At 63.8% G+C, this 14,185-nt stretch overlaps 1 protein-coding gene and 2 non-coding genes across 3 annotated transcripts; 2 read left to right on the top strand and 1 right to left on the bottom strand.

The window, feature by feature from the left end:
- The first annotated feature begins 1,638 nt into the window (after positions 1 to 1,638).
- TRNAW-CCA (transfer RNA tryptophan (anticodon CCA)) lies at positions 1,639 to 1,710 on the top strand. Its single transcript has one exon. It is a non-coding gene; the product is annotated as a tRNA-Trp (tRNA).
- A 3,175-nt stretch (positions 1,711 to 4,885) lies between these two features.
- Positions 4,886 to 4,959, top strand: TRNAT-AGU (transfer RNA threonine (anticodon AGU)). Its single transcript has one exon. It is a non-coding gene; the product is annotated as a tRNA-Thr (tRNA).
- Positions 4,960 to 6,404: 1,445 nt separating this feature from the next.
- Positions 6,405 to 13,907, bottom strand: MOGAT3 (monoacylglycerol O-acyltransferase 3). Its single transcript, XM_008177761.4, is given in 12 exon segments — positions 6,405 to 6,932; positions 7,032 to 7,148; positions 7,151 to 7,186; positions 7,189 to 7,208; positions 7,576 to 7,672; positions 7,675 to 7,743; positions 8,275 to 8,391; positions 8,394 to 8,478; positions 9,128 to 9,198; positions 10,458 to 10,565; positions 12,538 to 12,727; positions 13,757 to 13,907. Coding segments are annotated over 11 exon segments (1,029 nt in total). The 5' UTR covers positions 12,692 to 12,727; positions 13,757 to 13,907; the 3' UTR covers positions 6,405 to 6,777.
- Between the last annotated feature and the right edge of the window lie 278 nt (positions 13,908 to 14,185).

Here is a 14,185-nt window from a genome sequence, read left to right as displayed (position 1 = left end):
CCCCATGGACCCCCCGTAGCACAGGGTTACAGACCCCCCCTGCACTCCCCTGTCACAGCATCCTCCTTGCTCACCCCCACACACCTGGGGGGCTGGGCCCCATAGACCCCCCCATAGCCCAGGGTTACAGACCCCCCCCCCCGCACTCCAGTTGGCAACCTGGCCCCTCACAAGGGGGGTTGAGTCAGTGGGACCAGGCCCTTCCCCCTAAATACTCCCCACCCATAACTGTCACCCCCCAGACCCCCCAGCTCAGACCTGGGCCTGCCCCCCTCCCAGCCTCCCACTCACAAGCCCCAAGTCGTGAGCTTGTCCACCCCCCCACACTTCCCCCCAACCCCCATCGCCTCCCTCCCTCCCCAGACCTGGGCCACCGATAAACCCCTTCCCCTATAACCTCCCTGCCCCATAACCCGCTGCCCCTCCCATTCCTCCCATAACTTCCCTGCTCCATAACCTCCTGCCCCTCCCCTTCCCCCATAACCTCCCTGCTCCATAACCCCCTGCCCCTCCCCTTCCCCCATAACCTCCCTGCCCCATAACCCGCTGCCCCTCCCATTCCCCCATAACTTCCCTGCTCCATAACTCCCTGCCCCTCCCCTTCCCCCATAACCTCCCTGCCCCATAACGCGCTGCCCCTCCCATTCCCCCATAACCTCCCTGCTCCATAACCCGCTGCCCCTCCCCTTCCCCCATAACCTCCCTGCTCCATAACCCCCTGCCCCTCCCCTTCCCCCATAACCTCCCTGTCCCATAACCCGCTGCCCCTCCCATTCCCCCATAACTTCCCTGCGCCATAACCCCCTGCCCCTCCCCTTCCCCCATAACCTCCCTGCTCCATAACCCCCTGCCCCTCCCCTTCCCCCATAACCTCCCTGCCCCATAACGTGCTGCCCCTCCCATTCCCCCCATAACTTCCCTGCTCCATAACCCCCTGCCCCTCCCCTTCCCCCATAACCTCCCTGCTCCATAACCCCCTGCCCCTCCCCTTCCCCCATAACCTCCCTGCTCCATAACCCCCTGCCCCTCCCCTTCCCACATAACCTCCCTGCCCCATAACCCCCTGCCCCTCCCCTTCCCCCATAACTCCCAGCCCCTCCCCTTCCCCCATAACCTCCCTGCTCCATAACCCCCTGCCCCTCCCCTTCCCCCATAACCTCCCTGCTCCATAACCCCCTGCCCCTCCCCTTCCCCCATAACCTCCCTGCCCCATAACCCCCTGCCCCTCCCCTTCCCCCATAACCTCCCTGCCCCATAACCCCCTGCCCCTCCCCTTCCCCCATAACTCCCAGCCCCTCTCCTTCCCCCCATAACCTCCCTGCCCCCTAACTCCCTGCCCCTCCCGTTCCCCCATAACCCTCAGCCCCATAACTCCCAGCCCTTCTCCTTCCCCCCATAACCTCCCTGCCCCCTAACCCCCTGCCCCTCCCGTTCCCCCATAACCCTCAGCCCCATAACTCCCAGCCCCTCCCGTTCCCCCATAACCCTCAGCCCCATAACTCCCAGCCCCTCTCCTTCCCCCCATAACCTCCCCGCTAACTCCCAGCCGCACTCCTGACAGGCCCCGCCCCCGCCTCCCCGGGATGGGGGGGGGCGGAGAAGCCTGGACTAGTCCCGGCTCCGGCCCCAATCGCGGATGACCTCGTGGCGCAACGGTAGCGCGTCTGACTCCAGATCAGAAGGGTGCGTGTTCGAATCACGTCGGGGTCACACCGGCCCTTTTTATTGGGACACGCTGCGACAGCCGGTCCTGTGCACTGCTGCACAACACAACACCCCGTCCTACACACTGCAACACAACACACGCTGCAACACCCGGTCCTGTGCACTGCTGCACAACACAACACCCCGTCCTACACACTGCTGCACAACACAACACCCCGTCCTACACACTGCTGCACCCCTGTGCACTGCAACACAACACACGCTGCAACACCCGGTCCTGTGCACTGCTACGCAACACACACTACAACACAACACCCCGTCCTACACACTACTGCACCCCTGTACACTGCAACACAACACACGCTGCAACACCCGGTCCTGTGCACTGCTAAACAACACAACACCCCGTCCTACACACTGCTGCACCCCTGTACACTGCAACACAACACACGCTGCAACACCCGGTCCTGTGCACTGCTGCGCAACACACACTACAACACAACACCCCGTCCTACACACTGCTGCACCCCGATACACTGCAACACAACACACGCTGCAACACCCGGTCCTGTGCACTGCTGCACAACACACACTACAACACAACACCCCGTCCTACACACTGCTGCACCCCTATACACTGCAACACAACACACGCTGCAGCACCCGGTCCTGTGCACTGCTAAACAACACAACACCCCGTCCTACACACTGCTGCACCCCTGTGCACTGCAACACAACACACGCTGCAACACCCGGTCCTGTACACTGCTGCACAACACAACACCCCGTCCTACACACTGCTGCACTCCTATACATTGCAACACAACACACGCTGCAACACCCGGTCCTGTGCACTGCTGCACAACACACACTACAACACAACACCCCGTCCTACACACTGCTGCACCCCTATACACTGCAACACAACACACGCTGCAACACCCGGTCCTGTGCACTGCTGCACAACACACACTACAACACAACACCCCGTCCTACACACTGCTGCACCCCTGTACACTGCAACACAACACACGCTGCAACACCCGGTCCTGTACACTGCTACGCAACATACACTGCAACACAACACCCTGTCCTACACACTGCTGCACAACACACAGAGCTACACAACACCCCGTCCTACACACTGCTGCACAACACACAGAGCTACACAACACCCCGTCCTACACACTGCTACACAACACACACTGTGACACCCCTATACACTGCAACACAACACCCCGTCCTACACACTGCTACACAACACACACTGCGACACCCCATCCTGTACATTGCAACACAAAACACACTGCTACACAATACCCCATACTACACACTGCTACACAACACACACTGTGACACCCCTATACACTGCAACACAACACCCCGTCCTACACACTGCTACACAACACACACTGCGACACCCCATCCTGTACATTGCAACACAAAACACACTGCTACACAATACCCCATACTACACACTGCTACACAACACACACTGCAACACCCCTATACACTGCAACACAATACCCCATACTACACACTGCTACACAACACACGCTGCATCACCCCTATACACTGCAACACAACACCCCATCCTACACACTGCAACACACCATCCTACACACTGCTACACAACACACACTCACGTAAATACTGCAACACAACACAACACACACACTGCAACTGCAATACACTGTCCTACATACTACAACACATCACACACACTGCGTCCTACATATTGCAACACAATGCATGCACACAGTGCAACACTACAGCACAATCCAACAGACACCCTGCAACACAACAAATACACTGCAACACCCCAACCTACACGCTGCAACACAACACACACTATAACACAATGCCCTACACATTGCAACACAATCCAACACACACACACCAGTGTCCTACTCAATGCAAAAGTCCAACACCGTCTAACACTCCGCAGCACATGACTTCCCCCTCCTCCCAAACACACAAAATGCTGTGCACACTGCAACACAACACACTGCAATATCATTCAACACACCATCACACATGACACCCTTTGGCTCCCATACACACTGCGACACAGTGTACCACAGCACAATATTGTGATGTATAAGACAACATTCTAGAGTACAACATCAGGCTGTTGTGTTGCCGTGAATTGCGGTATAGTCTGGTTTGTTGCGAACCAAGATACTGTGCGGTGGCGTTGAATGCACCAACCACTGTGTCAAGTGAAATGCAACACAACGCACAACGCGATGCAATGCCCCAGGACAGCGCAATGCACAACAGATGGGGACTGTGAAATGCAACACAACGCCTCACAGCACAACACAATGCAATGCCCCTAGGGCCCAGCAATGCACTACACACATCGGGGCTGTGAAATGCAACAACACAACACACAGGACCTGGTGCTCTGGGGTCAGTGGCTGTCCTACCCATCCCCCACCCCCACTCTCCTGTTGTGTGTGTGGGGTCCTACCCCCACTCCCCTCCCTTATCTCTGCCTCCCCCATCACGCGCCCAGCCCTGGCGCCCCACCCCCACCCCCGCATCACCAGGCCAGGCATGTGCGGGCCCCTTAATGAGTGTTTTGTCCCAAGCCTAATTACCCAGCAACAAGGTCATTAGCAGAACTGCCAGGGAAGGGGGGGGGCGTGCAGGGACTTCTGGTGCCAGCAGTGGGATTCCTGTGCCCAGCCCCCCCTGGGCTGAGACAAATGCCCCATTCAAAGCCTGGGGGCCCTGAGGGGGCAGGGGTGTGTGTGTGTGTGAGGTGTGCGAGCTTCCAAGGACAACACACACAGGGTGATCCCATCGGGGCCAAGACCCGCCCCCTCCTGCCAGCCACATGTAAACACTGCCTGCCTTGGGGGTCCCAGACGGGACAGGGGGCTGGGTTAGGCAAAGAGCCCACTCCCAGCCCCCCCCCCATCCTAACCCCATAACTCCCCCCGAGCTAGGCCAGGCTCTGGACCTCCTCCACATGTGGGGGCCGCGGGTAATCCGGAGCAAGGCCAGAGGCGGCTGCTGGCGTTTCCTGGGGTGTCAATCCGGATTGACTCCCAATTCAACTCGCAGGGACACCGGGGCCATGAGGTTTGCGGGGGGGGGGGGTAGAGGCAGAGGGAGCTGCCCCCCCCCCCCACACACACACACACACTTATTCCGGCCCCCCGCGTAGCCAGCAGCCAGCAGGGGCGCCCGGCGCCCAGCCCAACAGCCCGGCGCCGTGGCTTAGTTGGTTAAAGCGCCTGTCTAGTAAACAGGAGATCCTGGGTTCGAATCCCAGCGGTGCCTGGGGGGGAGGGTCGCTCCCTTTTCCTGGGGGCGGGGTCCTCCCCAAACCACAGCCCCCTCTTCCCCCCCCACCCCACCCTTTGCTGCGGAGGGAATCCCGGAGCTCACGTAGCTGCAAAGCAAAAGGCCTGTTGCGAGCACACGCTGGTGCGAGGCGGAGGGAGCCCGGTGCATGAAGGGAAGGGACCCAGGCGTCCGGTGCATGGGGGCGGGAGCCCGGTGCATGAAGGGGAAGGGACCCAGGCGTCCGGTGCATGGGGGGCGGGAGCCCGGTGCATGAAGGCGGGAGCCCGGTGCATGAAGGCGGAAGGGACCCAGGCGTCCGGTGCATGGGGGGCGGGAGCCCGGTGCATGAAGGGGAAGGGACCCAGGCGTCCGGTGCATGGTAAAATGAACAGGAGTGAGAGAAGGTGCCCCCCCCCCCGCCGCACCTAATCTCCCCTGGCACAGCCCCCCCCCCCTCCCCGCTTTCCCAGGGCTCAGGCACTCAGAGGAAATTTCCACGTTAGTCAGCGAGCAGCAGCCCCCCTCCCCCCCGCGCCCAGCCCCTTTGGGGGAGAGCAGGTGTCTGTGCGCACAGGAATGCCCCCCCCCGTCACTCCAAATCCTTCATCCCAGCCTGACCTGGGGGGGGGCGGGGGGTCTGGGCAGCGCCCGGCACAACAGGCCCCATATCTCAGCTGGGGGGGTCTAGGGAGGGCCCCCCGCTCTCGGTCTGTGGAGGGGAGGGAGTGGGGGGCTGGGGAGGGCCCCCCGCTCTCGGTCCGTGGAGGGGAGGGAGTTGGGGGGGGCTGGGGAGGGCCCCCGCTCTCGGTCTGTGGAGGGGAGGGAGTTGGGGGGGGGGCGCTCTCGGTCCGTGGAGGGGAGGGGGCTGGGGGGGGGCCTGCTCTCGGTCTGTGGAGGGGAGGGAGTGGGAGGGCTGGGGAGGGCCCCTGCTCTCGGTCTGTGGAGGGGAGGGAGTTGGGGGGGGGCCGCTCTCGGTCCGTGGAGGGAGGGAGGTGGGGGGGCTGGTTTGCAGCCCTGGGGCTGTGGAGGTATAAGAAGTCCCTGGAGCCGGGAGGTGCCCAATGAACTCTCCGAGCTTTTATTGAGCCCCAGCGGGGGCTGCCCCAGGCCACGCAGCAGCGGGACAAGGTGGGGGCCCGGCCATGGGGTGCAGCGCGAGCCAGGTGGACACCGAGCCAGCCGGACAGGGGGAGGGGCCTGCGTGGGGGGCGCAGGACCCCAAGACGAGGCAGAACCCTGTGGACTGGGTGCGGGGGGGTCCCCCACTGATGCTCAACTGGCAGGGGGGTGTAGTGGAGAAGGGGACCTAGACCACGCTGAGCCGGCAGGAGGCCGGGGGTCCCTAGACCACGCTGAGCCAGCAGGAGGCGGGGGGGGGCTGGCCGGGGGTCCTAGACCCCGCTGAGCCGGCAGGAGGCCGGGGGTCCCTAGACCACGCTGAGCCAGCAGGAGGCGGGGGGGGCTGGCCGGGGGTCCCTAGACCCCGCTGAGCCGGCAGGAGGCCGGGGGTCCCTAGACCACGCTGAGCCGGCAGGAGGCGGGGGGGGGCTGGCCGGGGGTCCCTAGACCCCGCTGAGCCGGCAGGAGGCCGGGGGTCCCTAGACCCCGCTGAGCCGGCAGGAGGCCGGGGGGGGGGCTGGCCGGGGGTCCCTAGACCACGCTGAGCCGGCAGGAGGCCGGGGGGGGGGGCTGGCCGGGGGTCCCTAGACCACGCTGAGCCGGCAGGAGGCTGGGGGGGGGGGGGGCTGGCCGGGGGTCCCTAGACCACGCTGAGCCGGCAGGAGGCTGGGGGGGGGGGCTGGCCGGGGGTCCCTAGACCACGCTGAGCCGGCAGGAGGCTGGCACCCCACAGCTGACTTTGTGGCGGTCGAAGAGCTGGCGCAGCTGCTCCACGTAGAGCCCGTGGTAGTGAGCGACCTCGGCCTGGGTGGGGTGGGGGCGGCGCGGCACCGGGATGGGGCTCCCCACTGTGGAGAGAGAGAGAGAGGAGGGGGGTTTATCTGGGGGCTGGGACCCCCCCCCGCCCGGCTCAGGGCCCGGGACCGACCCCTCCCCGGTCTCCTCACCCACGACGGTGATGGGCGAGGGCAAGGGCAGTGGCCCACGCCCCCAGAAGAGGCAGGGCGCGAAGCCCGTCAGGTCCTTGAAGCGGAGCTGCAGGTGCCGGAGCCGGCTGCCCGGGGGAAGACGAGCTGCCGGAAGACCTCGTTCTCCCCAAAGAATAGACGGGCACCAGGGCAGACCTGCCACAAGATGGAGGGGTTAGAGCCGGGGAGCAGCTCCGGCCTGGCGCCCGACACGGTGCCCCCCCAGCAACGCAGCACCCGGCCCCTGCCCCAGCTCCCCCACCCTGGACACCAATGTCTGCCACCCAGTGCCCCCACCCAGCCCTTCTCAATGCACCCACCCAATGCACCGGCCTGGCGTCCGACCCACGCACCCCCCAGCAACACAGCACCCGTCCTGTGCCCCAGCTCACCACCCCAGTGTCCCCCACACCCAATGCACCAGCCCATATCTCAGGGCGCCTGACCAGGACCCACCCAGCACCCGTCCCCTACCCCACTTCCCCACCCCCACCACTCCAGCCTGCCCCCCCCTGGTATCCACCCGTGCTGCAGCGCCAGGCGCACGAAGCCGGTGCGGTGTCGCAGGGTGACGCGGTGCTGCCCGGGGGCGCAGTCCAGCGACTCGGCCGCACCCCCACCACGATCACCACCGCGTTGCCGGGCCGGGCGAGCAGGAAATCCAGGCTGGGGCGGCTCACGGGGCACATCCCTGTGTGTGTGGGGGGGGAAGATAGTGAGCTGGGGCGGGGGCTGAAGCAGCAACCTCCCCCATCCTGCGTCAAACACCCCCTTTGCCCCCGGGAACAAGCTGGCAGCTCCCCCAGGTCCACCCCAGGGAGCAATTAACCCCTCCCAAAGCATGGGGAGCCAAAGGGGGGGGACACGTACCACCCCCCAGGCACAGTGCCCCCCACCGGTGAGGGGCCTGGACATGGGGGGGGTCCCCCCCCCCAAACTCTTTATAGCTGGGAGTGGCAGAGCCCAGAAGGCCAACTACCCCCACCCGGGATGAGAGATCCCCCTATAGGGATATCACACACACACACACACACACACACACACACCCCACCACCACCACCCCCCCCCCCCCGCTACAAGCTTCTCCCCCAGGTCCAACTCCCCAGAGCCCATGTCCAGGTGGGGGATGCCATGTTCACCCCCCTTGTCCCTGCCCCCCCCCCCGAGGCCCACCATGCCCCCATCCCTGCCCTACACATGCCCGGGGGTCCCGGCCCCTCACCGAAGCCCATCATGTACTCGCGGTAGAGGGGCAGGCGGAAGAGTCCAGCCAGCAGCGCCAGGCTGGGCCGCAGGCCGGGGAAGAGCCGGGAGAAGCCAGGGCCCTCGGTGCAGAAGGCGCCGCGGCCCCCGCGCACATGATGCCGTGGGGGTGGGAGCCCAGCACGTAGCTCCGGTCGGGGGGCAGAACTGCTGTCTTCACCAGCTGCAGGGGACAGAGGGGGCAGAATCAGTGGGGGGCAGGCAGAGGGGGAAAGGGTCAGAGAGGGACACGGGGGTCAGGAAGGGGTCAGCGGTCAGTGGGGGGCAGGCAGAGATTGGAACAGCAGAGGGGGGCATCGTGGGGCAGAGGTCGGGGCGGCGGCGGCAGAGGTCAGTGGGGAGAGGGCGGAGGTCAGAGAGGGACATGGGTGTCTGAAGGGGCTGGGGTCATTGTGGGCAGAGGGAGCAGCGAAGTCAGCGTGGGGGCCGGAGGGGATAAAAGGGGGGTGCTGAGGGGGCAAAGGGGTCACTGTGGGAGCAGGGGCTCATGAAGCGGTTGGTGTGGGGCAGAGGGGGGAACAGGGGACAGCCCCCGGGAGCGGGGAATGGGTGGGGAGAGAGACAGACAATTTGGACAGACAAACATAAGCCGGTAGGGGCAGGGAGGGTCGGACAGGCAGTCGGGGGGGTTAAATATTCAGACTCTGGTATGACCCCCCCAAAAAAAACATACCCACCCTGTCCTGGCCCCACTGCCCCAACCCCCCTTCCTATCTCCACTTCCCCCACCCCCCTGCCCCATTCCTCACCCCCCGAGCTGGGCAGATGCCCTCTTGACCCCTCTGACCTTCACCCCCCCCCCCCCCCGTTACCTTGACAGGGTAATAATCAGTCAAATGCCGCCAGACTCGCCAGCGTCGCATCCAGTCTGAGCGCCGTCCGCCTGCGGAGAGAGATATGGGGGTGGGGAATGGGGCCTGTTCCCTCTAGGGGGCGCCGGCTCCCACCCGGCCCCAGGGCGGGGACTGGCTGCTCAGGGGGGCGGGAAACGGGGCAGGGGCCTGTTCCCTCTAGGGGGCGCCGGCTCCCCCCGGCCCCAGGGCGGGACTGGCTGGCTCAGGGGGGTGGGGAATGGGGCAGGGGCCTGTCCCCTCTGGGGGGCGCCGGCTCCCACCCGGCCCCAGGGCAGGGACTGGCTGGCTCAGGGGGGCAGGGAATGGGGCAGGGCCTGTCCCCTCTAGGGGGCAGCGGCTCCCACCAGGCCCCAGAGCAGCGACTGGCTGGCTCAGGGGGGCGGGGAATGGGGCAGGGACTGGCTGGCTCAGGGGGGCGGGAAATGGGGCAGGGGTCTGTCCCCTCTAGGGGGCGCCGGCTCCCACCCGGCCCCAGGGCAGGGACTGGCTTGCTCAGGGGGGCGGGGAATGGGGCAGGGGCCTGTTCCCTCTAGGGGGCGCCGGCTCCCACCCGGCCCCAGGGCGGGGACTGGCTGGCTCAGGGGGGCGGGAAACGGGGCAGGGGCCTGTTCCCTCTAGGGGGCGCCGGCTCCCCCCCGGCCCCAGGGCGGGGACTGGCTGGCTCAGGGGGGTGGGGAATGGGGCAGGGGCCTGTCCCCTCTGGGGGGCGCCGGCTCCCACCCGGCCCCAGGGCAGGGACTGGCTGGCTCAGGGGGGCAGGGAATGGGGCAGGGCCTGTCCCCTCTAGGGGGCAGCGGCTCCCACCAGGCCCCAGAGCAGCGACTGGCTGGCTCAGGGGGGCGGGGAATGGGGCAGGGGTCTGTCCCCTCTAGGGGGCGCCGGCTCCCACCCGGCCCCAGGGCGGGGACTGGCTTGCTCAGGGGGGCAGGGAATGGGGCAGGGGCCTGTCCCCTCTAGGGGGCAGCAGCTCCCACCAGGCCCCAGAGCAGCGACTGGCTGGCTCAGGGGGGCGGGGAATGGGGCAGGGACTGGCTGGCTCAGGGGGGCGGGAAATGGGGCAGGGGTCTGTCCCCTCTAGGGGGCGCCGGATCCCACCCGGCCCCAGGGCGGGGACTGGCTGGCTCAGGGGGGCGGGGAATGGGGCAGGGACTGGCTGGCTCCGGGGGGCGGGAAATGGGGCAGGGGTCTGTCCCCTCTAGGGGGCGCCGGATCCCACCCGGCCCCAGGGCGGGGACTGGCTGGCTCAGGGGGGATAGGGGTCATTGGGTCGGGGATCACGGACACTCACCTCTCTCTGGGGTGTCGCGGTCGAGCACCCACCACACGAAGTACAGCACAGAGACGGCCCAGAGGCGGGTGAAGAGCAGGTAGAACAGCAGGGACGTGAAGAAGGCACCTGTGGGGGGAGGACAGAGCTGAGGGCCGGCCCCACACTGAGGTGTCCAGCGAAGAGATGGTAGAACAAATGGATCAATTACACAGCGATTCGTCGCCAGGCCCAGATGGGATCACCCCAGATCTGCAGGAACTCAGGACATTGCAGAGTATGTCACCTGTCCCCTAACTCAGCCGCTGGGCCAGATGACTGGAGGAGAGCTAACCTGATGCCAATTTTTAAAGCGGGCTCTAGAGGTGATCCCGGCAATTACAGGCTGGTAAGTCTGACTTCAGTACTGGGCAAACTGGTTGAAACTCTAGTAAAGAACAGAATTGTCAGACACAGAGATGAACATAATTTGTTGGGGAAGAGTCAACATGGTTTTAGTAAAGGGAAATCATGCCTCACCAATCTACTAGAATTCTTTGAGGGGGTCAACAAGCATGTGGACAAGGGGGATCCAGTGGATATAGTGTATTTAGATTTTCAGAAAGCCTTTGACAAGGTCCCTCACCAAAGGCGCTTAAGCAAAGTCAGTTGTCATGGGATAAGAGGGAAAGTCCCCTCCTGGATCAGTAACTGGGTAACGGATAGGAAAAACAGGGTAGGAATAAATGGTCAGTTTTGAGAATGGAGAGAGGTAAATCGTGGTGTCCCCCAGGGGTCTGTACTGGGACCAGTCCTATTCAACTTATTCATAAACAATCTGGAAAAAGGGGTAAACAGTGAGGTGGCAAAATTGGCAGATGATACAAAACTATTCAAGATAGTTAAGTCCCAGGCAGACTGCGAAGAGCTACAAAAGGATCTCTCAAAACTGGGTGTCTGGGCAACAAAATGGCAGATGAAATTCAATGTTGATAAATGTAAAGCAACGCACATGGGAAAATATAATCCCAACTATACATCTACAATGAAAGTGTCTAACTTAGCTGTTGCCACTCAAGAAAGATCTTGGAGTCTGTCACGGAGTATTGGGGAACTCAGGGCCCTGCACCCCCGGCTTCCTGCGATTCACCATGACTCTCAGCCAGCCAGTAAAGCAGAAGGTTTATTTGGATGACAGGAATACAGTCCAAGACAGGTCTTGCAGGCACAGACAACAGGGACCCCCTCAGTTAGGTCCATCTTGGGATCCCCGGCCATCCCAGCCCTGCCCCCCTTGGGGGGTCAGAGCCATCTCTGCCTCCCAGCCATCTCTCCAGCCTGCTTCCAGCACCCTCCTCCAGCGACCCCTCCCACAGCCTTTGTCCAGTTTCCCGGGCTCAGGAGTCACCTGGCCTTCAACCCCTTCCTGGGTTCTCATGTTACACACTCAGGAATGCGCCCCCGGGCAGATCCCATCCTCCAATGCAGACTATCCCAGCACACTCCCCTGTCAGCATTCACAGACCACAGTGAGAACAGGCCCAGTTCGTCACAGAGTCATTGTGGAGAGTTCTCTGAAAACATCCACTCAATGTGCAGCGGCAGCCAAAAAAGCGAACAGGATGTTGGGAATCATTAAGAAAGGGATAGAAAATAGGACAGAAAATATTATCCCTGGTACGCCCACATCTTGAATACTGTGTGCAGATGCGGTCGCCCCATTGCAAAAAGGATCTACTGGGACTGGCAAAGGTTCAGAAAAAGGCAGCACAGGTGATCCAGGGTACAGAACAGCTCCCATACGAGGAGAGACTAAAAAGACAGGGGCTGTTCAGCTTGGAAAAGAGACGCCTAAGGGTGGATACGATCGAGGTCTATAAAATGAGGGCTGGGGTGTGGAAAGCAAACAGGGAAGTGTTATTTACCCCTTCACACAACACAAGATCCCAGGGGTCGCCCGACGAAATTAAAAGGCAGCAGGTTTAATACCAACAAGAGAAACTGCTTTGTTAACCTGCGGAACTCCTTGCCAGGGGATGGTGTAAAGGCCTATCTGGCAGCATCCACCTCCCCCATCGCAGGAGTCAGCCCCCCACCCCCCAGCCCTCTCGGCCTCACTTACCAAAGAAGAGGAAGGTCATAACCCACTGAAAAACGCTCAGCAGCTCAAGGTGCTTCTTCAGAGCACCCGTCATCCTGCTGGAGGGAGCCCGGCTCCACGAAGCCCCCGCCTGTGAGGAGAGAACAGAGTCCAGGCCCGCAGGCCACCTCTTCATCCAGGGACCCCTCGCCCGGTTCTGAAATGCTGCCACCTGCGGGGTGGGGGAGCTGGTTATTCAGGGACCCCTCGCCCAGCTCCAAGATGCGCCCACCTCTGAGGCGGGGCAACTGGTTATACAGGGACCCCTCTCCCAGCACCGAGATATGCTCACCTCTGGGGCGGGGCGGCCGGTGACCCGGGGACCCCTCGCCTGGCGCCGAGATGCGCCCACCTCTGGGGCGGGGCAACCGGTGACCAGGGGACCCCTCGCCCAGCGCTGAGATGCAGCCACCTCTGGAGCAGGGCAGCCGGTTACACAGGGACCCCTCGCCCGGCGCTGAGATGCAGCCACCTCTGGGGTGGGGCAGCTGGTGACCCTGAGACCCCTCGCCTGGCGCTGACATGCATCCACCTCTAGGGCGGGGTGGCCAGTGACACGGGGACCCCTCGCCCGGCGCTGGGATGCAGCCACCTCTGGGGCGGGGCAGCTGGTGACACAGGGACCCCTCGCCTGGCGCTGACATGCATCCACCTCTGGGGCAGGGTGGCCGGTGACCCGGGGACCCTTCGCCTGGTGCCAAGATGCACCACCTCTGGGGCAGGGCGGCCAGTTACCCAGCGACCCCTTGCCTGGCGCTGAGATGCAGCCACCTCTGGGGTGGGGCAGCCGGTGACCCGGGGACCCCTCGCCCGGCGCAGAGATGCGGCCACCTCTGGGGCGGGGCACGGGGCTGGTTATATGGTCCTGGCTCTGAGACAGGGCATGGGAGCTGTTTACCCTACAAACCCCCCCCCCCGAAATGCGTGAGGACACGTGAGCCCCAGGGGGAAAGGGAGACATACACATAGGGAGGTGTGGGAGATGGATGGAGGGATGGGAGGGCTGACCAAGCTCTGGGGGTGGGGGGATGGAGGGATAGTGGGGGGCATGGATGGGTAGGACCCAGGAGTTCTGGCTCCCACAACACCCTGTGGAGGGGAGAGGAACTGACCCCCCCACACACACACACACAGATTCACCCAGCCCCTGCCCTCCCCCCCGAGCCCGGCCCCTGCCCCCCCAGCAGCAGGGGGCTCTCACCACCAACTCCACGCCCTGGGGGCCTGTTCCCCGCTCCGGATCCTCGTCCCACTCACGACGACGCACTTTGCCCCCAGGAGCGACATGAGACTCCGGCGGGGCAGGAGATAAGCTGGGCGGGGGGGGGGGGGGCAGGGAGAGACTGAGAGCCAGGGCCTGGCACGGATCGGACGCCTGGGTTCTCTCCCGGGCTCCGGGAGGGAAATGGGGGCTGGTGGTTAGAGCAGGGGGGGCTGGGAGCCAGGACACCTGGGTTCTCTCCTGGGCTCTGGGAGGGGAGTGGGGGCTGGTGGTTAGAGCAGGGGGCTGGGAGCCAGGACACCTGGGTTCTCTCCTGGGCTCTGGGAGGGGAGTGGGGGCTGGTGGTTAGAGCAGGGGGCTGGGAGCCAGGACACCTGGGTTCTCTCCTGGGCTCTGGGAGGGGAGTGG

Source organism: Chrysemys picta, chromosome 16 (genome assembly GCF_011386835.1).
Source record: "Chrysemys picta bellii isolate R12L10 chromosome 16, ASM1138683v2, whole genome shotgun sequence".
Taxonomy (NCBI): Eukaryota; Metazoa; Chordata; order Testudines; family Emydidae; genus Chrysemys; species Chrysemys picta.
This window is presented reverse-complemented; position numbering and strand designations above follow the sequence as displayed.